Raw genomic sequence first — 24,455 nt, 5'->3', positions numbered from 1 at the left:
GAGAATCAAGCTGGGATGGCGATAGTTGTGGTAAAATCAAAGAGTTTAGAAATCCAGGAATTTTCGCCGTGGAGGGTTGTAGTGTAGCGGAGTCATCCTTTAACCACTTCAGCCCTGGAAGGATTTACCCCCTTCCTGACCAGAGCACTTTTTACAATTTGGCACTGCGACGCTTTAACTGCTAATTGTGCAGACATGCAATGCTGTACCCAAACGAAATTTGCGTCCTTTTCTTCCCACAAACAGACCTTTCTTTTGATGGTATTTGATCACCTCTGCTGTTTTTATTTTTTGCGATATAAACGGAAAAAGACCGAAAATTTTGAAAAAAAACACACGATATTTTCTACTTTTTGTTATAAAAAAAAATCCAATAAACTCAATTTTAGTCATACATTTAGGCCAAAATGTATTCAGCCACATGTCTATGGTAAAAAAAAAAAAAAAATGTCAATAAGCATATATTTATTGGTTTGCGCAAAAGTTATAGCGTCTACAAACTAGGGTACATTTGCTGGAATTTACACAGCTTTTAGTTTATGACTGCCTATCTAATTTCTTGAGGCGCTAAAATGGCAGGGCAGTACAACCTCCCCCCCCCCCAAATGACCCCATTTTGGAAAGTAGACACCCCAAGGAAATTTCTGAGAGGCATATTGAGCCCATTGAATATACATTTTTTTGTCCCAAGTGATTAAATAATGACAAAAAAAAAAGAAAAATTACAAAAAGTTGTCAATAAATGATATATTGCTCACACAGGCCATGGGTATATGTGGAATTGCACCCCAAAATACATTTAGCTGCTTCTCCCGAGTATAGGGATACCATGTGTGGGACTTTTTGGGAGCCTAGCCGCGTACGGGGCCCCGAAAACCAATCACCGCCTTCAGGATTTCTGAGGGGGTAAATTTTTGATTTCACTCCTCACTACCTATCACAGTTTTGAAGACCATAAAATGCCAGGACAGTTCAAACCCCCCCCCCCCAAAATGACCCCATTTTGGAAAGTAGACACTCCAAGCTATTTGCTGAGAGGCATGGTGAGTATTTTGCAGCTCTCATTTGTTTTTGAAAATGAAGAAAGAAAAGAAAAATGTATTTTTTTTTTCTTTTTTCAATTTTCAAAACTTCGTGACAAAAAGCGAGGTCTGCAAAATACTCACCATACCTCTCAGCAAATAGCTTAGGGTGTCTACTTTCCAAAATGGGGTCATTTGGGGGGGGGGGGGGGGGGTTGTGCCATCTGGGCATTCCATGGCCTCCAAAACTGTGATAGGCAGTGAGGAGTGAAATCAAAATTTACACCCTTAGAAATCCTGAAGGTGGTGCTTGGTTTTCGGGGTCCCGTATGCGGCTAGGCTTCCAAAAAGTCTCACACGTGGTATCCCCGCAGTCAGGAGAAGCAACAGAATGTATTTTGGGGTGTAATTTCACATATTCCCATGGCATGTTTGAGCAATATATCATTTAGTGACAACTTTGTGCAAAAAAAAAAAAAAAAAAAAAAAAATTTGTCTTTTTCCCGCAACTTGTGTCACAATATAAAATATTCCATGGACTCGACATGCCTCTCAGCAAATAGCTTGGGGTGTCTACTTTCCAAAATGAGGTCATTGGGGGGGGGGTTTGAACTTTCCTGGCATTTTATGCACAACATTTAGAAGCTTATGTCACACATCACCCACTCTTCTAACCACTTGAAGACAAAGCCCTTTCTGACACTATTTGTTTACATGAAAAAAATATTTTTTTTTTTGCAAGAAAATTACTTTGAACCCCCAAACATTATATATTTTTTTAAAGCAAAGGCCCTACAGATTAAAATGGTGGGTGTTTCATTTTTGTTTTTCACACAGTATTTGCACAGCAATTTTTCAAACACATTTTTTGGGGAAAAAAAACACACTTTTTTTTTAATTTTAATGCACTAAAACACACTATATTGCCCAAATGTTTCATGCAATAAAAAAAGATGATCTTAGGCCGAGTACATGGATACCAAACATGACATACTTTAAAATTGCGCACAAACGTGCAGTGGCGACAAACAACATACATTTTTAAAAGCCTTTAAAAGCCTTTACAGGTTACCATTTTAGATTTACAGAGGATGTCTACTGCTAAAATTACTGCCCCTGATCTGACCTTCGCGGTGATACCTCACATGCATGGTGCAATTGCTGTTTACATTTGACGCCAGACCAACGTTTGAGTTCGCCTTTGCGCGAGAGCAGGGGGGGACATGGGTGCTTTTTTTTTTTTTTTTTTGCTTTTTTATCTCAATTTTAAACTGTTGCTTTCATTTTTTTTAATCATTTTTATTGTTATGTCAGGGAATGTAAATATCCCCTATGATAGCAATAGGTAGTGACAGGTACTCTTTTTTTGAAAAAAAATGGGGTTCTCCTCTGCCCTCAAAGCATCTGACCACACCAAGATCAGTGTGATAAAATGCTTTCCCAATTTCCCAATGGCGCTGTTTACATCCGGCGAAATCTAAGTCATAAAATGCTCGTAGCTTCCGGTTTCTTAGGCCATAGAGATGATTGGAGCCATTCTGGTCTCTGATCAGCTCTATGGTCAGCTGACGGAATCACCGGCTGCATTCTCAGGTTCCCTGTTGGGACAGGAGAAAAACATGGAAGACGGTGGGGGGGGGGGGGGGGGGGCATTCAGGACATTCCCTCCCACTGCTTGTAAAAGCAGTCTAGAGGCTAATTAGCCGCTAGGATTGCTTTTTTTTTTAACGTTGAACAAAGGTTTTTATTAATCAACTGGTGCATACATGTTATGTTTGCTTTTACATATAAACTTAGTAACTGATACATTGAGTGTTATACAGTCTGTAATTAAGATATTTAGTACATTATTTTCGTCATGTGAGTATATTCTACAAGTACAGTATACATTTAGTACATACAGACTACATATTGAGGCGTGTGTTCAATTATTCATTTCAAGCTAATTTGGTTTTATTATACACATGTATCAGATTCCTGGAGCCAGCGATCCCATATCTTGTTGTATTTGTTGGGGCAGCCTCTGTTGATATATATGCATTTCTTATACGACAGGGTATTATTCACTTCTATTTTCCATTCTAATATTTTGGGAGGCGTTTGTCTCATCCATTTTTTAGCTATGATTTTTCTTGCTGCGAACAGCGTCTCATGAAGAAATATTTTTGTATACTTATCAATTGTATCTGGTATTAAGCCAAGAAGGCTTTCTTTTGGGTCTAATGCTAGGGGTGAACCCACTATCGTGTAGAAATGTCACGATTTGTTTCCACAAACCTTGAATCTTGGGACATGTCCAGATCAAGTGGAAGAAAGTGCCTGTCTCTTTTCTACACATCAGGCATGTGGTAGATTGGGTGCGTTTGTATCTTGCCACTCTAAGGGGTGTGAGGTATGCCCTGTGCAGAATGTAGAGTTGCGACAGTCGATACGATAGTTTGGGGGATACGGCCTTACAAGACTCCAGTGCCTCCTCCCACTCCTCATCCTCTATTGGTCCCACCTCTCTTTCCCATCTAGGTTTCAGGTCGTATGCTATTTTAGTAGAGATGGGGGTTGAGAGCATGTTTTAAAATGCTGAAATCAGTTTGTGGGGATCCGTGTTCTTAATTACTGCCATAATGACATTGGGTGTAGGGTTTGGGACAGAGTCAGAAAATTGTGATTGTGTCGCATGGCGGAGTTGTAGAAATCTAAAGAACATACAATTTTGAATTGTGAATTCTTCTTTAAGTGAATTGAAAGTTTTAAGGTGCCCATCTTTTAGTATGTGATGCAGGTAGACTATTCCCTGCCTGGACCATATACTTTTGTCATGAATTTTGTTGAATTTGGGAAGGTTCTTGTTGTGCCATATTGGCGTGTAGTCATTGAATTGTGGGATTTCAAGTTTGGAAGCGGCTAAGTCTCATATTTTCATATAGTGGTATAGCATGGTTTTCCTATTTTCCCCTGGTTCCGACCCTCCCGAAACCGATGCTATTGCGTATATCGAGTCCTTGGTGTGTTCTGCCCATTTTGGACATAGGAGCGTGAGAAATCTCTCACTATCCGTTTTATCTAAGTGAAAGAGCTGTGACAATTGTGATGCGATGTAATATAGGTTAAAGTCAGGGAGAGCTGTGCCACAAAGGTCAGTTGGGTTCTTGAGAGTTTGCCATGCCAGTTTGTGTCTGTTAGTTCCCCACACAAAGGGCTTGAGAAGGGACTACAGAGATTTGAAATGTTTCAGGGGTAAGTAAACTGCAGTATGCCATAGGACATACAGTATTTTAGGGAGTAGGATAATTTTAATTAAATTTATGCAGCCCCAGGTTCCAAGTGGGAGTCGGGACCATATTCTTACTTTAGTTTTTACCAGGGAAAGGAGAGGGTCTATATTAAGGGATATGTAGTCTTGAGGGGATCTGGATATATGGATCCCCAGGTATTTAATGACAGCAACTCTCTGTAGTGGTAGTCTGGCTTGGGATTCTGGGGGTGGAAAGCTATCGATTAGTAGAATTTGGGACTTATCCCAATTCATTTTCAATCCTGAAAATGTTCCGAATTGTTCGATCGTGTGAAGTGCGGTGTGTAAAGATGGGCCTGAGTCTGCTAAATATAACAGCGTGTCATCTGCATACATACTGATTTAGGAGCCCATTCTCAGTCCTTTAATCTCTGGGTTTGCTCGGATGGATATCGCAAGGGGTTCCGCCGCAAGGGCATACAATAGTGGGGCCAAAGGACAGCCCTGTCTCGTACCTCTGCTAAGGTCAAACATCTGAGACAGCCACCCATTGGCTACCACCTTGGCTTTGGGTGCCTGGTATAATAGTTGAACCCACTTAATATATTTGGGACCGAAGCCATAGCCCTCCAAACATCTCCAGAGATACGTCCACTCCACCGAGTCGAAAGCTTTTGCTGTATCCAAAGTTAATACAACTCGTGAACCAACCTCCTCATGTGTGGCCTGTATATTTATGTATAATTTCCGGAGATTAAACGAGGTATTGCGACCAGGCATGAAACCTGCTTGGTCTGTATGTATTAGGGACAAGATGACCTGATTGAGCCTGATGAATAGTACTTTGGCCAATATTTTGATGTCAACCTGTAATAGGGATATGGGGTGGTAAGATTCTGGGTATCCCGGGTCTTTTCCTGGTTTGGGGATGAGGACTATTGTTACCTCTGTCATGGATGGGGGTAGAGTCCCAGTCTCAAAGAGATGGTTGTATAAAGCCAGTAATTTGGGGGTGAGTGTTTCACTAAATTGGGAATAAAACTCAATTGGGAGCCCGTCTGATCCTGGGGATTTAGACCTGGCGAAACTAGCGATGGCGGTTGTGATTTCGTCTGTGGTGAGGGGTGCCTCTAGTAGGTCTATCTGTTCTTGCGTCAGTTGTGGGAAAGTCACCTTCTCAAGGAAGAGGGACATTGATTGCGTCTCAGTGGGAACTGTCGTTTTGTACAAGTCGGCAAAGAAGTCTCTAAACATGGAGGTTACCATGGGTGGGTCTGTTATTTGTTGTCCTCCAGGGCCATGTAGTGTAATAACCATCGGGGGTCTATCTTCACTGTGTACTAAGTACGCCAATAACTTGCCCGCTTTTTCCCCATTTTCAAACATTTTTTGTTTAGAGAAAAAAAGTTTTTGTCTTGCTTTTTGAAATTGTAGCTGGGTGACTACTCTAGTTTGTAGTTTGAGCAGGTTTGCATTTGCGGGGGTCGGGGTGGTGGCAAAGTCTCTCTCAGAGGAGGACAGGTCCGCCATCGCCTTACCGAGGGCACTGGCAGAATCTGCCTTAATTTTATTGATATCAGTAATTAACATTGAGGGAGCTAAAAGCTTAAAGGAGTCCCATACTACGGAGGGTGATGCTGACTTGTCATTCTCCGCGAAGTATAATCTCCACTTACCCGCAAGCTCATCATCCTCCGGTAGGAGAGATAGCCAAAAAGGGTTCAAACGCCAGGATCGTGGTGGTTTGGCTATGGGGATGCTTAATGTGATCCAGTAGGGACTATGATCCGAAAGTATTCTGGGGCAGAACGCAGCCTCTAGTAGTCGCGGTGTCAGTCTGTGGGAAATGAGTATGAAGTCTATGCCCGGGGTGTCACTTAGCAGGTCTCCAATCCTGTATAGGTAAATCTTGTAGCAGAATTCTGGACAGAGAGGATGAGAAACACGAGTACGATTTTGTTTGTGGGAACTTGTGGCACCATGTGTCTGTTAAATGAAAGGTGGAGAGGATCTTGTAGAACCTAGTTTCGTTGGGAGCATTCAAGGTGGGTGAAGTCAGTTGTAGCCTGTCTAGGGTTGGTTTTAGTGTGGTATTAAAGTCACCCAACCAGACTGCAGATATTGCAGGGTGGCGAGCCATGAACGACAGTCCCTCTTTAATTATGGTGATGTTAAATGGGGGTTGTACATAAAAGGCCAGTATGAGTAGGGGCTTCCCGTGTAATTTAGCTAGGAGAAATATGTATCGGCCTTGTGGATCAGTAGATAGTTCACATAACTCGAAATGTACAGATTTAGCTATCAAGATTGAGACTCCCCTGGCATGGGATGTGTGGGTAGAATTATACGCCCACCCAACCCATGGGCAGCGGAGTGCCATCTGGATGCTCCCCTCAACATGTGTTTCAACCAAGGCTATCACATCGGCACACTGTTTCTTGAGGAATGCGAAGACTGCTGCACGCTTAATTTTCTTGCGCATGCCCCTCACATTCCACGTAAGAAATTTTAGAGATGCCATGGGTAGAACTTTTTGAAATCTAATGACACAGTGATGTTAAGCGATTTTCTCTTTGTGCGTGAGGCACTTAGGTTCCTAATATTCAGACATGGATGCATCAATACTGTATCACACAACATATATGAACACTCACATGAACTTCGAAATGTTACTTGTTTTCTGTGGTTAGTATGCACAAACTATTTCAACAAAACTGTAAACAAATTAACTCCCTCCCCCCCTCCCTGCCCTGCACTTTCCCAAACTGGTGCGGGCGTATTCCCTTAACTTGTGTCCAACTGGGAAACATTTAATCTTCCAGGTTGTATAGAAGATGTAGTACATCTGGCTGAGTCTCTGGGGTCTGAGTAGGTCAAGGGATATCACCCATATCAGTAATTCAAGGTATGTTATAGTTATTTGATCCCCTTGTTTCCCATTAAAGGCAGCTAACATGCTCCAGAGAAAACTCCAGTAAACATGATACTGCTTCCCAGTGGTGTGTGGGGTAAAGTCTCGCTGCACGATGCATGTGATTTGTAGGACTTCTGCATTCCCGGAGCTCCGAAGAGTAATTGGACTCCTGTATAGTAAATATCTAGGGTTTCTGTCTTGTACCCGCGCTGGTGTGTAGACGGTCCCATATCACATTCAGGAGCTATGTGTGATACAAAACGTTCCACGTCCAGAAATGGGTGGTTTCAAATAAGGTTCCATGCGACTGCAGGGGACAATGCGACTCCGGAGAAAAGTTGAGGTTGGGCAAAATTAGTTATAGCTTTATAACTGGAACTTGGTCATTCAGCTCTTTCCGGGTTAGCACGGCGCTCCAGCCAGGAAATCACTTCTTCCGGATCCTCAAAGAAGACTGCACGGCCGTCATGTTCTATTCTGAGGTGGGCAGGAAAGAGCATGGAGTACTTGTAATGTAGGTTCCTCAGCCTGCGCTTGGCCTCCATAAAGCTCTGACGACGGCGTTGTACCTCCGCTGAAAAATCTGGGAAAATAGCTACTTTAACATTCCCTACTGGGATGTTTCCTTTCTCCCTCGCCATCCGCAGGGCTGCGTCCCGGTCTTTGTAGTTGAGGAGTTTGGCTATGAATGTGCGGGGGGGCTCCCTGTGGGGGAGGTCTGGCTGGCATGCGATGTGCCCGCTCCACCGCAAACATGGGGGAAAAGGCTTCTCTCCCATAGGTGTTGATTAGGAGTTGTTCCAAGAACGTGGTAGTGTCCTTGCTTTCAGTCCCCTCTGGTAGGCCTATAAGGCGCAAATGACACCTTCTCAGCCTATTCTACATATCATCTTGTTTGGTGAGGAGTTGGCGTATTTGCTGTTGCATGCGGTCTGAGGAGGCTTGTAAGGGTGGAATGGCATCCTCCACTGTGCTCAGCCTGGTCTCAGCTCCCTTCACTCGGTCCCTGAGTTTTTGGAAGTCTTGCCTGATGAGGGAAATACTCATCTTTACCTCCTCAATTTGTGCCGTCAGGGAAGTTCTGCAGAAAGTGATTGCTTCAAGTAATCTGTCAGTATCGCCTGCCGTTCGTTCCCCCCCTCCTGCTTTCTCAGGGGCGCCATCTTCCTCCATATCATCCTTGTCTTGTCGGCGGTACTGCTCGATTTTCGTCGCCGCTTTCTGCGATTTTGTTGGCGACATACCGAGGGAGTCCGGGGTGTCACTTAGCAGGTCTCCAATCCTGTATAGGTAAATCTGGTAGCAGAATTCTGGACAGAAGACAGCGCTGGCCTTGGCCTACATACCTCCAAGATGGCCGCGGATCTCCAGGAGTAGTCCGTCTGGGATGACGTGCGTCTGAGGACCTGTGAGGGTTGGGTGGGGTATGCTGAGAGTCCCCAAGAAGGTCGCCCGGGTGAATTCAGAAGGCAGCAGGGTGGAGATGCAGCACAGGCCGGGTGTACCAAGATGGCCGCGGACCTCCGTGACTAGGCCGAAGCCGCGGACTTGCCTAAATGCGGCCGCCGTGCGGAGGATCGCCGATTCGCTCGGGCCGTCGCTGTTCCGATTGCCTGCAGGGTCAGTGAAGGGGATAATGGATGTCCCCAGGAAGGTCCGTCCAGCGGGTGGTAAGTATTTCGGAGTGCAGGATGGATTATAACAAGAGTATTAGACGGAGCTCAGGGCTTGCACGTCCTATTCCATGCTGCGTCAGGCCATGCCCCCCGCTAGGATTGCTTTTACATAAAAGCCGACCCCTGGCTGAAAAGAATGATACCAAGATGATACCTAAACCTGCAGGCATCATTCTGGTATAACCACTCAAAGTCCAGCATCATACCAGTACGTTGCTGGTCCTTTTTGGGCATATATTGTAATTTTTTTTTTCATGCAGCCTGTGGGCTTAACGAAAAAAAGAGATTGATTGGTGGGTAAGCCCACCATTAGAATACCTCCCTTCATCCACCCACTTCTAATGATGGGCATACATGCACCATTTATATATGCCGAAGCATGGGGGCATCCGCCCCAAAAGTTAGGAACAAATCGCCACCCCTGCTGCCCCCAGGCATATATCACCTCCGCTGGAGTCACGGCTTTATATATCGTGGGAGCAAACGCTGTTGCTGTCAAGATAAATAAATCCGCGCTGTAGCTGAATGGCGTACCTGAAAACAAAAAAATGGTTAATAAAACACAGTAAAGAGTAAAGTGTAAAAAACTGCATACTTGAAAAGCAAACATGATAAAACATAATAACAATAAAACATTGCAGAAAAGAATACAGTAAAAAAGAGCAGAACAATAGAGAGAGAATAGAAATAGAGAGCAAAACGACAACTATTTTTGTTTTTTTTATTATATATATTTTTTTTTCTGTTTTTTTTATTTTTTTTTACACTTTTTTTGTAACTGTAACTTTTAAAACTGTAACCGGTTCCAGGTTCGGGTCTCTCAAAATGCGATGGCATCTTGGGAGACCCTATATCCGCACTTGCTGCAGACACGACATCTTTTTTGGGGGGGTTCGTTGGGTAGGGGTACTCGGGAGGACATAAAGAAAATGCCTCTCATGCAGCCGACTGCATTTGGTTGGGGATCTGAATGGGGGAAGTATGGGTGCTGCAGAAGTGGTAGGTTCCCAATTAGGATTGGCGAATGCAGCAGGAAGGGCATTATGGGCACGACGGATCTGTGTTTGTCTTCTTGGTGGCAGCGGGACACTACTTGTGCTTGCCACCTCACCAGCTTGAACTGCACTTATGGGACTCGCCACGTCACCAAGTGTTACTGCAGTGCTGGTTTGACTACGACCGACCGGGGTGTACTAGGCCGCTGGTGCTTGCCAGTTCACCAAAACGCTACCAAAAAAACTATCAGCGATCACAGGGATCAGGCCTGACTCTGCGAACGCTGCAGTTATGCGTTTAGTGTTTTGTAAGTGACAGTGATCGATCGATACTGCACTTGGGTGGGCTGGGCGGAGGAGCAAAACGCAGGTGCTAGCAGGTATCTGGGCTGATCCCGCTAACACTGCGTTTTTGGGAACCCTAAACTGCTGGGGACGCTAGTATAGATCTGATCGGATCAGATATTGATCTGTTCAGATACTATACCACTAAGGGAGGTGTATGCTGCGTGCGTGGGTGTTAGCGGTACTGGCGCTAAGCTGACATTGCCTGGGGCGACGCAGACCCTATCTGAACCTAAAACCTAAGTTATATCACCGCCGGGCGATCAGGGGGCTAAACCTTTATTATTAGGTAATAAACGGCGGGTGCCCTGACACTATAAAGAATTAACTAACCAGAGTCACCCGTAACAGTTATACGGTGATCACTGGTGAAAGGGTTAACTAGGGGGCAATCAAGGGGTTAAAACCATTATTAGGTAGTATATGGGGGTCCCTGACACTATAAAACGCTGACGGCGAACCTATATATTTACCTCCCTAAGTAGTGTCACCAGTGACACTAATACAGTGATCAGAAAAACGATCGCTTAGTGACACTGGCGACAGGGGGTGATCAAGGGGTTAAAACATTATTAGGGGGGTACCCTAGACCTAAAGGGGGCTAACACTAACTGCCCTACCACTTCTAACTGTCATAAACTGACACCAATGCAGTAATCCAAAAAAAAAAAAAACTGGTGTCACTGTGACGGGGGGGGGGGGGGGGGGGGGTGATCAGGGGGTGATCGGAGGATGATGGGGTCTAAAGTGTGCCTGCTGTGTTTTACTGTGTGTGTTGAGTTGGTGCACTTACTCAGATGTCTTCTCTCCTCGGCGCCGGAACGGAAAATACCGAGCCGAGGAGAGATGACATCACTTCCTCTGCCGCTGTTTGCTATACAGCAGCAGAGGAAGATTCTCATTGGCTGGGAGCGATCGCGAGGGGGTGGCCACAAATGGATGGCCTCCCCCTCACCTCTGATCGCACGGGGACAGATGCTGACCGCCTCGGGCACCCATACGTTACTTTGCCTGCCCATGCCATTCTGCCGCAGTATATCTGCGTGAGGCGGTCGGCAAGTGGTTAAGTTATATAAGTTGCTGTAATAAAAGAAAATTGTTTGTCATTTCTTTGGGGTGAGAACAATTTGCCCCATGAGTGGGGTGTAGAATATAGGGGCTTTTTTGTTTGGTTATTTTTTGCTTAACTTGAGCTGCAAGAAGTTTGCCAGCCTTGTTGCCTGATGCATAGAAATTGGCTTAAAGTGTTTGCTACCCTAAAATTAAATAAAAAAAAAAAAAAATAGAACCCTGTTCCTTTAAAGCATGTTATACAGCACAGTGCTTGTGCTGTGTAATTTCGCCCCCCTTATCACCTAAAAAAACCTGGCTAATCCTGTCTGGTTCTGCCCTCCATCCTGTTAACTGAATATGGTATAGCATGGCTGTTGAGCCCTGACACTGGTCAGTTTATGTGCCATCCGCAGCCCTACTCTGTCCTCGGCCTGAGATGGGATCTCCCATCCTGGGTGGCCGTCATACGACGTCCTGGGCTTCCCGGCCGTCTAGGGGGCACGGCATTGTTCGGGACCCGATGTGTGTGTCCACCCATGGACCCCTCACGATCGCCGCTATTTGATATTTGAGCTCTGTTTCGTTCTTCCAAAATGTGAGTCTGTTTTTTATTATTTTAATAAACTAGTGTTTTAAAATGTTATTACGCTATGTGAGTTTTGTTTGCTCCTTGCATGGCATATGAAACTACACGTTTGGCTTATGCTGGATTACCTATGGGAGAGGAAGCCATGCGGACCCCTCTTTTCTTTCTGTTGATGACATCGGACAAGACGCATTTCCCAGAACCAGTAGTTATTATGCTTTTTTGACTTGTCTGGCGCACACCATTTCAGGTCAATTCTTTCCGGTAAGCCTCCTCTACTCCTGGTGTTGGCCCCGGCACTGATGTACAATCTATGCACACTTGTGGTCTCCCTTCTGCCCAGATTTGGTGCAACTAAAATTCTGTGAATACCATCTGGCCATGCATCACCCCCTTTGAACTCTGTTGATGTTTTCTTCACTATTTTTCTACACATTTTTTATGGACTTCTAAAGTTTCATGTTTTTTATGTTTGGTGTCTGGCTCATGGAACCAGCACGGGTTTTTATTAATCACTGGCACATCTGATGATTAAGTATTATTGTGTATTTACTTTATATGTGATCAACACTAATTATTTGACACTATCCATTTTATGGTCATTTTTTGGTAGTATTCACCATTTTTATATGTCTTTATTGTAATACACACGGCTGTGGATGTGATATATAGCGCCACACTTTTGTTTCTTTTGTTTTTTTTCTGCCTTGAGTCTATAGGTGTGTTGGCTGCTTTTCACTTTTTTTCTAAACGTAGCGCTGTACTTAATTTTTATATTTAGATATTTAGTGAAGCATATTGAAAACGGAAAGCCCCATTGATAGGTGATTTTATGTCGCTGTAAAACTTGGAGAAGTGCCATCAAAGCCCGACACTTAGAGATGATGAGCTGAGATAGATCAGCAAAAAGTTCATAGGTATGTACCTGGAAAATCAGTAAATCTCTTTGCTCTAGCTGCAGCTAGAAGTTGTTCCTTGGTACGGAAATAGTGAAATTTGGCGATATTGCATGGTGGTCCATCAGCTTTGCGAGGTTTGAGGGCTCTATAAATCCTGTCCATCTCCATTCGTTCGGCTGGTATGGAAGGCTTCAGTTCTTGGAATAGGGATAGCATAGTGGCTTGCAAATCAGTGACAGATTCAGGTATTCCACGTATGCGGATATTGAAACGCTGGGCCCTGTTTCCATAATCTTCTAAACGAGATTGAAGGACTAATGCCACGTATACATGATCAGAATTTCCGTCAGAAAAACCTTGGGTGGTTTTTCCAACAGAATTCCGCTCAAGCTTGCCTTGCATACACACGGTCACATAAAAGTTCTCTGAACTTTCAACCGTCAAGAACGCTGTGACGTACAACACTACGACAAGCCGAGAAAATGAAGTTCAATGCTTCCGAGCATGCGTTGAATTGTTTCCGAGCATGCATAGGAAATTCTGCGTGTCAGAATTGCTACAGACGATCGGAATTTCCAATAGGAACTTTTTCCGTTTGAAAAATAGAGAACCTGCTCTCAATCTTTTGCTGGCGAATGGAGCAGAATTGCTGACCAAAAGCTCACATCGGACTTTTGCTGGCGGAATTTCGATCGTGTAGAAGGGGCATACGTTTTTCTCTTTGAGGTTTTCAAATTCAACTGAAAAGGCCTGGGTGTTATTTTCAAGTTCATCAACTCTCAGTTCAAGATTTGCAGTGCATTTTCCCAGTTCTCTGATTTCCCTAGTCAGACTGTTTGTAATATGATCTGAGGTCTGTTTAAGGGCTTTGTGAAGCATTTTTTCAAAATGCTTTAGAACAGAAGAATGAGCAGGGTCTGTAAAAGATGTCATTTGTGAAGTTTGTATAGATGAATATGAGTCATATCCCCCGTGTTGCCATAGATACCTTAGAGCGTTGAGAGGATTTCACTGAGTAAGGTACCAGGGGGACGGGTTGCAGATAGTGCCATTCTGGCTGAAGCCTGAGGCAGCGCTTCGTGGTTTTTTGGTTTCATTTTCAAGTGAGAACTCCCAAAGAACCATTATGTGGCAGGGGTTATTAGCAGACAGAGTAACAATATTTACCAGGTGAAGCTGAGCTGTGACACGGTATAATACGGCAGAAATGTCCCTTCAGGGGCAGAGCTGGCATGTCTGCTCAGCCAGGCTCTGCCCATGCGCCTTCAGACCAGTCTTTTTCAACCAGGGTGCCTTGGCACAATGCCTAAAAATTGCCCAAAAAGTTATACCAGCCAGCAGATGGATAAAGACTGCCTTTTAGTTGCACAAAACTACAGGTTTTCATTGTGCACCATTACAACCTTCCTGCCACTGACATCCTAATAACCAATGAACACATGGAGACAGGACACAAAGAGCTCATAAAGAAGTACAAGTACAATGTTTCAGTAGATCAGTAAACAAGCTTTCTTGCGCTTATCAAGCGATCTGTTTTTATCCAACACTAAGGACGGAGTTATCCCACATTGCTACACAGTGGCACATACTGTGGAGGTGTTTGACCGCAGGAGGGGGTGAAGGATCTGGTGAGTGCGGCCACAATAGGAGCACAAATAAGGCACGCACAGAGTGTTGTTTCACTGGAAAGCCCACCAGAGTATCAAAAGGGTCCCTTCACTGGCACAAGAGCACCTTATAGATTATTTTGTTATATAGTAGCTGTTTATATACACCAGCACTTTATATTAGCATTATATTTGTTGCATTATTATTATTATTATGGTTGTTGTAATATTATATGCACATGGTATTAATTTGTTATTTATTGCACTTTAGATTATTTATTTGCATATTACGGTAATTTTATCTGTGATTTCTGACATATTGCATCTTAAATTGTGTCAGGTTCACGGACCACTAGTTCACTTAAATTTAAATTCAAGGGCTCATGCACACTGGGTTTTCACATCAATGAACATACACCCAGTCTATATAGTAAATGTTTTAATTAAACTGTGCACACATATTTGGGTATGATTCACCCAATTGCTATTCACTAGGAATACCTATCATTGCACACCATTCCTTCTCTCCCCCCAAATCCCTTCTCCTACCTCAATTTCTTCTCCTATCAAAGGGAGCAGTATACACATTTAAATTCTAACCAGCTTTTTATAACAACTGAACGGCGCCATATCTACTTTGTTTTCCTTCTAATTTTACTTACTCCACCTAGTGGAAGTAATTGGTAAAGGCAGCAGTTCCATTAACTACTTCCTAACCTCAATCAGTACTTATTGCTTTGCGTGGTGACTTTCTTTCTTTTCTCACATTGCCTCTAATGTTAGATGGTCCATGTGTGTGGATGTTGCTGAGCTACATAAAACGATTTTTTTGTTTTAACATTTTAGAATGGGGTGCCTCGAGATTGCACATCATTTTAAAGTGTGTTGACTGAAAAAAGGTTGAGTTAGACAATCAGAGAACATACCTGTCCCACTTCATCAAAAGCCATGATAACCATTGCTGCACCAAATTGCTTTATCTTTTTAGCTTTTGTCAGGAAATCCTCTTCTCCCTCTTTCAAACTGATACTATTTACTATACATTTACCCTGACAGCATTTCAGACCAGCTTCAATCACTTCAAAGTTAGACGAGTCAATGCATAGGGGAACCTAAAAACAAAGATCATAAATAACCATAAATTATCATAAATCAATTGCTGCCAGATTAGGTTTTCAGTCCTGTATAAGCATTATTTCTCCTGAGAAGCCCATCTTGTCTAAGGTTTCTCAAACATTGAGCTATTGTGTTCTGACAGCAAGGAGCCTTCCCCACCATCAGAACACACTGATCAGTGTTGTTGGTAATATCCGGCAGCACTGATCGCTTGGGAAAACCTTGACAGGCTGGTTGTACAGAAGTAGATCAAAGGTCAACTTCTGTACAACCAGCCTGCATGTACATGGATCGAAACTCAAGTATGGCTACCTTAACAAATGAAACAAAAATAAATAACTGTCCCAGAGGTTGCATATTCAACAAGTCAATTTGCAAATTTAAAATATTTAATATTTCTCAACAGAAGATTTAAAAGGTGGCCAACACAAAACAATACTATGCTGCTAAAACTGCAAATACAAATTTGACACCCTTAACCACTTGCCGCCCGCCATATAGCAAAATGACGGCAGCAAAGTGGTTTCAATATCCTGACCGGACGTCATATGACGTGATCAGGCTATTAAGCCGCTGCGCGCCCCCGAGGGCACGCATCACGGCGATCGTTGTTGCGGTGTGTCAATCTGACACACCGCAACTCCGATCTATGTAAAGAGTCTCTGATGGAGACTATTTACCATGTGATCAGCCAGGTCCAATCATGGCTGATCACGATGTAAATAGGAAGAGCCGGTGATCGGTTTTTCCTCACTCGCGTCTGACAGACACGAGTAGAGGAGAGCCGATTGGCTGCTCTCCTGAAAGGGGGGGTCTGTGCTGACTGTTCATCAGCACAGCCCCCCCTTGGATCCCACCCAGGACCACCAGGGAAGCCGCCCAGGATAGCCATCCACACTGGACCACCAGGCATGCCCCCTAGACCCCCAGGGAAATACCAATCTGTGCCCAGGCAGCTTCCAATCAGTGCCCAGGCAGCTGCCAATCAGTGCCCACTCCAATGCCTACCACTGCCAGTGCCACCTGGGATGCCTATCAGTGCCACGTATCAGTGCCCATCAGTGCCACGTATCAGTGCCGCCTATCAGTGCCACCCATAAGAACCCATCTTTGCAGCCTTTCAGTGCCCAGTGTCGCCTATCAGTGCCCACCAGTGCCACCCATGAGTGCCCATCAGTGCCACCTATCAATGCCCATCAGTGCTGCATATCAGTGCCACCCATCAGTGCTGCCTACCAGTACCCATCAGTGCCGCATATCAGTGCCCATCAGTGAAGGAGAAAACTTACTTATTTACAAAATTTTTTTTAACAGAAACAAAAGCAAAACGTATTTTTTTCCAAATTTTCGGTCTTTATTTGTTTAGCAAAAAATAAAAACCGCAGAGGTGATCAAATACCACCAAAAGAAAGCTCTATTTGTGGGAACAAAATTATAAAAATTTAGTTTTCAGTGTAGCATGACCGCGCAATTGTCAAACTGACAGCGCTGAAAATTGGTCTGGGCAGGAAGGTGTATAAGTGCCCGGTATTGAATAAGTGGTTAAAGTTGTATTAAAGTCTGCTTTGTGTTTTTTACCTACAGGTAAGCTAATAATAAAGCTTACCTGTGGGTAAAACTAACATCTCCTAAACATGCACCATTTAGGAGATATCTTCTCTTTTGGCAGCCGATGACTTCATGCCGTTTTTTCAAAGAATGGTGCTGTGGCCGTAACTCCATGCGTGGGGGTGAAGTCACCGTGGCCTGGTCATTCAAGCTGACAAAGCCTGCAAACCTGGAAGGAAGACCAGTAAAGATGGAAGCCCTGTCAACGGTGGTGACAGGGCTTTGTTTCAAGGTAGGTATTTTATAGCCTGCTAGCATGTGATGCATACTAGCACATCATGCTCTTAACTTGCCGGTGGAATTCTTTCTCTCCACTTAACCTCTTTACGCCGAGTGGCCGCATATGTGTGGCCCTGTGTAAACCACTTACCATGCTGAGTGCACACTTCCTGCACACTCCCAGTATGACAGGCGGCGAGGATAGATAAGCTCCTGATGCAGCCAATCACAGCCGTCACAGGTCTGTCTCCGTCTTCCAGCTTTTAGAACTCTCAAAGGGCCGGGAGGCAGTCGGCATGAAGGAGTTAAGTTTACTACCGCTTTAAGGGCACTTTCACACTGACCCAGGCGTTGGCAGTAAAGTGCGGTTATTTTTAGCTGTGTTTTACCGTCATTTTAGCGGCGCTATTCGGCCGCTAGCGGGGCGGTCTTAACTCCCGCTAGCGGACGAAAAAGGGTTAAAACAGCACGCAAAACGCTGCTGCAGCGGCGCTGCCCATTGTATTTGCCGCTCGTACAGTGCCGCAAAGAAGCTGCTTGCAGGACTTTTTGATGCCCTACCAGTGCAGCGCCCCCGTGTGTAAGCACTTGGGCTTTCACACTGGGATTGCAGTTGAGGCTTTTTTCAGGCGCTTAACAGGCGCTATTTTTAGAGCTAAAGCGCCTGAAAAAACACATCCAGTGTGAAAGGGGTCTAATACACATTTAAGCTATTTGCTGGGGTTATTTAAGTGGGAACACTTAAGGCTCTGCACTTCAGCGAAAATACACAGAAAAATACTTTGAAAAACCCCAGCCTGCAGGTGAACCCTTTCCTCTCAGCTTTCAGCTGTCCTTTCTCTCTGACACATGTGCTCACTACCACTCCTGACAGTTGTGTCCTCTCTCCTTAAACTTGCTTTCCTTCACCCCTCTTCTCCAATCCACAGCTTATGTATATAACTTCCTCACTTTTGTCCTCTCCTTATTACTGGCACTAACTCCTGCTAATTCTAAATTCACATGCTAATAAAAAAAAAACATCAGGACACTGGGGGACGTCCCTTCATATAAATCACACCCCCGTATTACCTCCTTCACCCTTCTGCTTCTCCTAACCTCTGTAGATATATCTCCAAACTCTGGGCCTTCATCATTTAACTGTCCTTTGCACCCATCACCCTGCACAGTCTGGCAGCAGCCACAATCCACACAATTTAGTTTCCATTCCTCTTCTTCCCAAGACCAGACTGCTCTAATCTTGTGCCCTTTGGAATGCCAGCTCTGTCTAACAAACTCACATGTCTCCATGACCTCTATCACCAATTCATTTAATCTACTTGCCATTACTGAAATCTGGCTTCATGAATCTGACACTGCTTCTCCTGTTGCTCTCTCCCATTGTAGCCTTCTTTGGACCCACTTCCCAAGACATCCTTCTATCCCCATAGAGCACCTTTCAGGTATTTCACCCACCTCCCTCTCTGTCACTCTCCTCATTCGAGCCACATTGCATTTGTCTTTTCTCTCCAGTTTCTCTAAGGACAGCTGCAATCTACCGCCCCTTGACCATTATCAGCTTTTCTTGATGACTTCTCTGCCTGGCAACCCTACTTTTTCTCTTCTGAAATTCCCACAATCATTCTCGATGACTTCACCATCACTAACACCAATACTAACACTCCTGCTACTTCTAAACTTCTCAGGCTAACCTTTTTTACCCAAAGCAACCTCTCCAGCAATCCTTTCCCTCTTTCTTATCACCACTTTATTAGTTTCACTCTCTCCCTCTCTTCCACCTCCTCTTGCCTTTCAACCACTTAATTACCCAGAAAAACCCAAGTAAACCCCCAACTCCTCTATGCTACTGACCACCGCTATGACAAAATCTCACCCATGTCCTGCCTAAACCTAGCCACTTCTGTTTACAACACTTCACCATCATCCTCCCTGGACACACTGGCCCCTCTCACTACACTTAGAAACAGGCCCCGGCCCATACAACATTGGCAAACCAATGACACCAGAAGTCTGAAAAAAATGCTGCGCCCTTGAGCACCTGTGGTACAAGACCAAGTCTCAAAGATTTCAACCAATATAAATCCGGCCTCTAAAAATACAATTCTTGCCTCCTCACTGTCAAGCAGATCTATTTAATTGCTCTCATTAACAACTTATCATCCCATCCCTGTCAACTCTTCTCTCTCTACTTCATCCTCCAATGCCTCCACCCACTAACTTACTTACTGCCCAGGAGATCGCCAATCACTTCAAAAATAAGATTGATACAATTCATGAGGAGATTTCCGGTGTATTGATACCTTCCCCAATTACCACTCCATGTCCACGGCTACAATCATTACTTCCCCCATTCAATCCTGCCACTATAGACGATGTTGCAAAACTTTTTCTCAACATCCACCTAACCACATGCCCCGTTCCCTAGCAAATGTTATGTCGACCCTCTGGCTCTATCCTATATTTTCTCACTAACATCTTCAATCTCTCCCTCTTCTGGTATCTTCCCCAACTACCTAAAACATGCACCAATCACCCTCATACTTAAAAAGTCTTCATTGGACCCCACCAATCCTAACAACCTACACCATATCTCCTTGCTGCCCTTTTTATCCAAACTTATTGAACATCTAGTCTACAACTGACTGACAAATTGCTAAAACCAATGGACACTATTCTGTACTCCTATTCTATGACCTCTCTGCTGCCTTCAACATGGTGGATCACCCCCTCTGGGCTTTCACACTGGAGTGAACGGAGCCGCTTTTTTCAGGCGGTATACAGGCGCTATTTTTAGCGCTGTAGCGCCTAAAAAATGCTGGCAGTGTGAAAGGGGTCTTAGATTGTACGTTCCAATGATCTAGGCCCTCTGACTTCTCCTGTATTAAATGGTATTGTAAGGCTCCATGCACACTAGCATTTTTTTTAGCTGCTCCTAGAAGCGAATAGTGTTATCCTATTGCTATGCTAGAAGTATTTTTTCAAGCTTCAGCGTTTAGGAGCAAAAAAAAAAAAAAAAAAAAGAAAAGATTTGTGTTTTTTCTTCATGTACTGTAAAAACACCAACACTAACACTCCTAGGGGGGTGGTGGTTGTGGATTTCACATGGCACTGTCTGGAGGCTTCTAAGCAGAGCTCCAGCCGAGACACAGCTTTTTACACTCAGCAAAGCAGTCTAGATCCTCCAGCTCTCGCACTACTCTGCCTAAATGGCCGGGGAGACGTTCAGCTGCAAAACTACTTTCCTCGGGCTCCATTAAAATGCTTCCTTGTTGCGGACAGGGAAAGCCCTAGCACCTTAGGTTGGCAGATCCACTCCTCTAGAGCCAGCAGATTGCCATCCACTCAAGTGACCTCATCTCAGGGAAGCTCCCCTGCTTCTTCCTTCGGTTCCAACTGTATGGAAGACCCAGGATCCCCCATGAGTTCTGATATGTTGTCCCTAATATGGAGATTGAAGAAGGCGGGCATGTTCCAGAACCTTGACAAATCTATAAAAAAATCTCACAGCTGTAAGAACAGATCTCTTCCACCTATTGGTCCTTGTAGATGATTTGGAGAAACTCCAGGATAACCAGGAGAGGCCATTAGGGAAGTACAATAAAGTCAACCAACTAGCGGTTGACCACCGGGCAGCTCTCTACAAATTGGAGGACTTCGAAAACAAACCATCTGAACAACCTCTGCATTCGGGGACTACCAGAGGTGACTAAAGATGCACATCTAGAGGCATTCTCAACACGCTCCTTGAAAACCTGGCTACAGACCTGCTGTGGTTTGACCGAGTGAACTGGGCCCTTGACCCCTTCAACCTCAGGATGTTATATGTCGCCTACACTACTTTGAGGAAAAGAATGCCATTATGGTGAAACTCTGTGGTACCCCAGTCATTGACTGACAGTTTTGCCATTAACATTTTTCCAGACTTCTCTAAAAGAGACCCTGGAACGCGGCCGACCACTCTTGGACCAGCTGAGGTCTGATGGAGCCACCTATCGCTGGCGGATTCCCTTCCTGCCCTATTGCTACTAAATATGGCCACTCATCCACCCTTCAATTCCGGCCTCAACATGACACCCCTGGAGCTCCCAGGCTGGCATGATCACACTCCTACGTTCTCCGCAACACAGGAATCCGGATAGTGCAAACTTCTTCTAAAAAGAAATGTACTGCGACCCCTGGATCTTCTCAGAAATATGGGTGAAGTGGTTCTTTTTTTCAGTTATTCTTAATACCCTACTCTTGCATGTCAAGTGAGACCACAATTATATTTCTGTTCATCTGCTTGTCTCACCGCATGGCACAGTTTCCATTAAGTGTCAAGTAAACTCTTTCCTGATGTTTCACCGACTGCCGCTGCAATGAGGGCTCTCCCACACACTACAGTTCTTGCATACTCTTACCAATGTTTGTTGTATCTTATATATGTTCTGAATTCATTTCCCCCTTTTTTGTTAAACTGCTTATGCTTGATATGGGTGAAAGTTTTAATTAGCACTCTCATGATCTTTATATTATAGCTGTCTCTCGGACTGGGCCATAAGCCCGTGTCCTCTGTTCCAGTTTTAGAATGTACACACCCCTCCTTCTGGGGTCTGTGAGACCGAGAAGCATTAGACCCCTTTCACATCGAAGGTGTTTTTCAGGCATTTTAGCACTAAAATCAGTGCCTGAAAAACGCCCTCCCATACCACCCCAGTGTGAAAGCCCGAGTATTTTACACCGGGGCAGTGCACTTGCAGGATGTTAGAAGTCTTGCAAGCAGCATCTTTGGGGCAGTTTGGAAGCGGTGTATTACCCTGCCCATTGAAATGAATGGGCAGCACTGCCGAAGTGCCTCCAAAGTGCTTCGTCAGCGCCTCAACATGGGCGCTTTTAACCCTTTATTTGGCTGCTAGCGGAGGTTAAAAGTGCCCTGCTAGTAGCTGAAAAGCACCGCTAAAAAAAACTGTAAAGTGCCGCTAAGCCAACGGCGCTTTACCGCTAACGTGGCCATGGCTGAGTGTAAAAAGGGGTCCTATGTCTAGTCTCGCTGGTTTCTTTCAGGCATTCATGTTGGTTTCTCAGCCTCTTGGTCCCGACAGGAATCACTGCATTTCAATGTTTGAATAATTTTTGATACCTTTTGGGTTTTTCATACCTTTTTATTTTCCCTTGCTATTTTTCATATCTTTTTCTCTCCCTCCCTTTTCCCACCCCATTATTTTGCTGATACAGGTGGTCTCATAGGCTAAAGGACCATGCTCTTACACTGCAATTGCTACATTAACCACTTCGGCTCCGGAAGGTTTTGCCCCCTTCCTGACCAGGCTATTTTAGCTATACGGCACTGCGTTACTTTAACTGACAATTGTGCGGTTGTGCGACACTGTACCCAAATAAAATTCATGTCTTTTTCCCCCACAATTAGAGCTTTCTTTTGGTGGTATTTGATCACCTCTGCGTTTATTTCTTGCACTATAAACAAAAAAAGGCTGACAATTTTGAAAAAAAAACAACAACTTTGTTTTACTTTCTGCTATAACAAAAAAAAAAGTAAAAAAATGTAAATGTCTTCATCTGTTTAGGCCAATTTGTATTCTGCTACATAATTTTGGTAAAAAAAAAATCCCAAAAAGTGTATATTGGTTTGTGCGGATAGATTTTCCATAGATTTCCAAAAATTGAGAGATAATAAAATAACAGGTCCATACTTTTCCCTCAGCGCACATAGAAAGGTTTAAAATAACATAAGCAGCTACTATAATAATAAACCACTGAACCAGAAATATGTTAGGGCAAAAAAAAAAAAAACATTAGTAGCGCTAAACGATAAAAATATTTTTAAGGTTGCTAAAAAGTCCACTTTTTCAGTGAATATGAGTAAATGTGAATAAAAATTGTCCACCAAAGAAAAATCCTTGCAGATTTTAGTTCCAGACGATCACCTTCACCACACCACGTGTGTAACACTCCCCCCAATGTAATCCACTTACCAGATATTGCTGGGTTATGGGCTTGTCTTTAAATGGTTGCTATCAGCAAACACTGCATCTTTCCATCTGTGTATAGGTTAGCAGAAGGAGGAAGAAGCTGGAGACCAGGACGACAGTCATTATGTTTGTGTTTTGTGTTGTGTGTTGTGTGTTTACAGGTGTCCATCTGACCAATGACTGTCGTCCTGGTCTCCAGCTTCTTCCTCCTTCTGCTAACCTACACACAGATGGAAAGATGCAGTGTTTGCTGATAGCAACCATTTAAAGACAAGCCCATAACCCAGCCCTATCTGGTAAGTGGATTACCTTGGATGGAGTGTTACACACATGGTGTGGTGAAGGTGATTGTCTAACTAAAATCTGCAAGGATTTTTCTTTGGTGGACAATCTTTTAATCACATTTACTCATATTCACTGATAAAGTGGACTTTTTAGCAATCTTAAAAATATTTTGATTGTTTAGCGCTATGGGATAGATTTATGGACTTTTAATTTTTTTTTGTTTGTTTTTACTAGTAATGGCGGTGATGAGCGATTTTTAGCAGGACTGACATTGCGGCGGACAAATCTGGCACTATGTGACACTTTTTGGGGACCAGTGACACCAATACAGTGATCAGTGCTAAAAAAAAAAAAAAAAAAAAAAAAAAAATGCACTGCCACTGTATACATGACACTGGCAGGAAAGGGGTTAACATCAGGGGCAATCAAAGGGTACACTGTGTTCCCTGGATGTGCTTTCTTACTGCGTGGTGGATGGACTGACTCGAGGAAGAGAGACATCTGTGTTCCCGATTAGCAGGAACAGAAGATCTCTCTCTTCCTGTCTGAAAGAACGACGGTCTGCCTAATTTTACATGGGAAGACCGCCGTTCTTTCTCTACAGCGAATGTTAGCAGGTGGCTAGCGGGCACCGCAGCCGCTGGAACCCACTGATTGTCTCCCGCTGTGTCCAATCATAGCGGGAGTGTGGCGCGCGCGCCCCAGAGGCGACAAGAGAAATCATGTACAGGTACGGGGTACGTGATTTTGCGCTTAAGGGCTGCCCTGCCGCAGTATATGCTTAAGTGGTAAATGTGATTTCTTGCAATGTCAAAGGCTTAAACGTTGCTAGCAAACGCCACAAGGTACTCAGAGAACTTTGGTTTTGGTAGGAGCATATCCCTTCAGCTTGAGGGGATGTAAGCAGATGATTACAGTGGTTTTCTTTA

General features: G+C 44.1%; 1 protein-coding gene across 4 annotated transcripts in view; it reads right to left on the bottom strand.

The window, feature by feature from the left end:
* MTR (5-methyltetrahydrofolate-homocysteine methyltransferase) overlaps nucleotides 1–24,455 on the bottom strand; it is a 1,497,716-nt gene that overhangs the window by 909,244 nt on the left and 564,017 nt on the right. For all 4 annotated transcript variants that reach the window (XM_073627630.1, XM_073627629.1, XM_073627631.1 and 1 more), the window contains one exon: nucleotides 15,256–15,441. In XM_073627630.1, the coding sequence (XP_073483731.1) occupies nucleotides 15,256–15,441 (186 nt within the window). The remainder of the gene's footprint in view (nucleotides 1–15,255; nucleotides 15,442–24,455) is intronic.

The sequence above is a fragment of the Aquarana catesbeiana genome, linkage group LG04 (genome assembly GCF_042186555.1).
Source record: "Aquarana catesbeiana isolate 2022-GZ linkage group LG04, ASM4218655v1, whole genome shotgun sequence".
Classification (NCBI taxonomy): Eukaryota; Metazoa; Chordata; class Amphibia; order Anura; family Ranidae; genus Aquarana; species Aquarana catesbeiana.
This window is presented reverse-complemented; position numbering and strand designations above follow the sequence as displayed.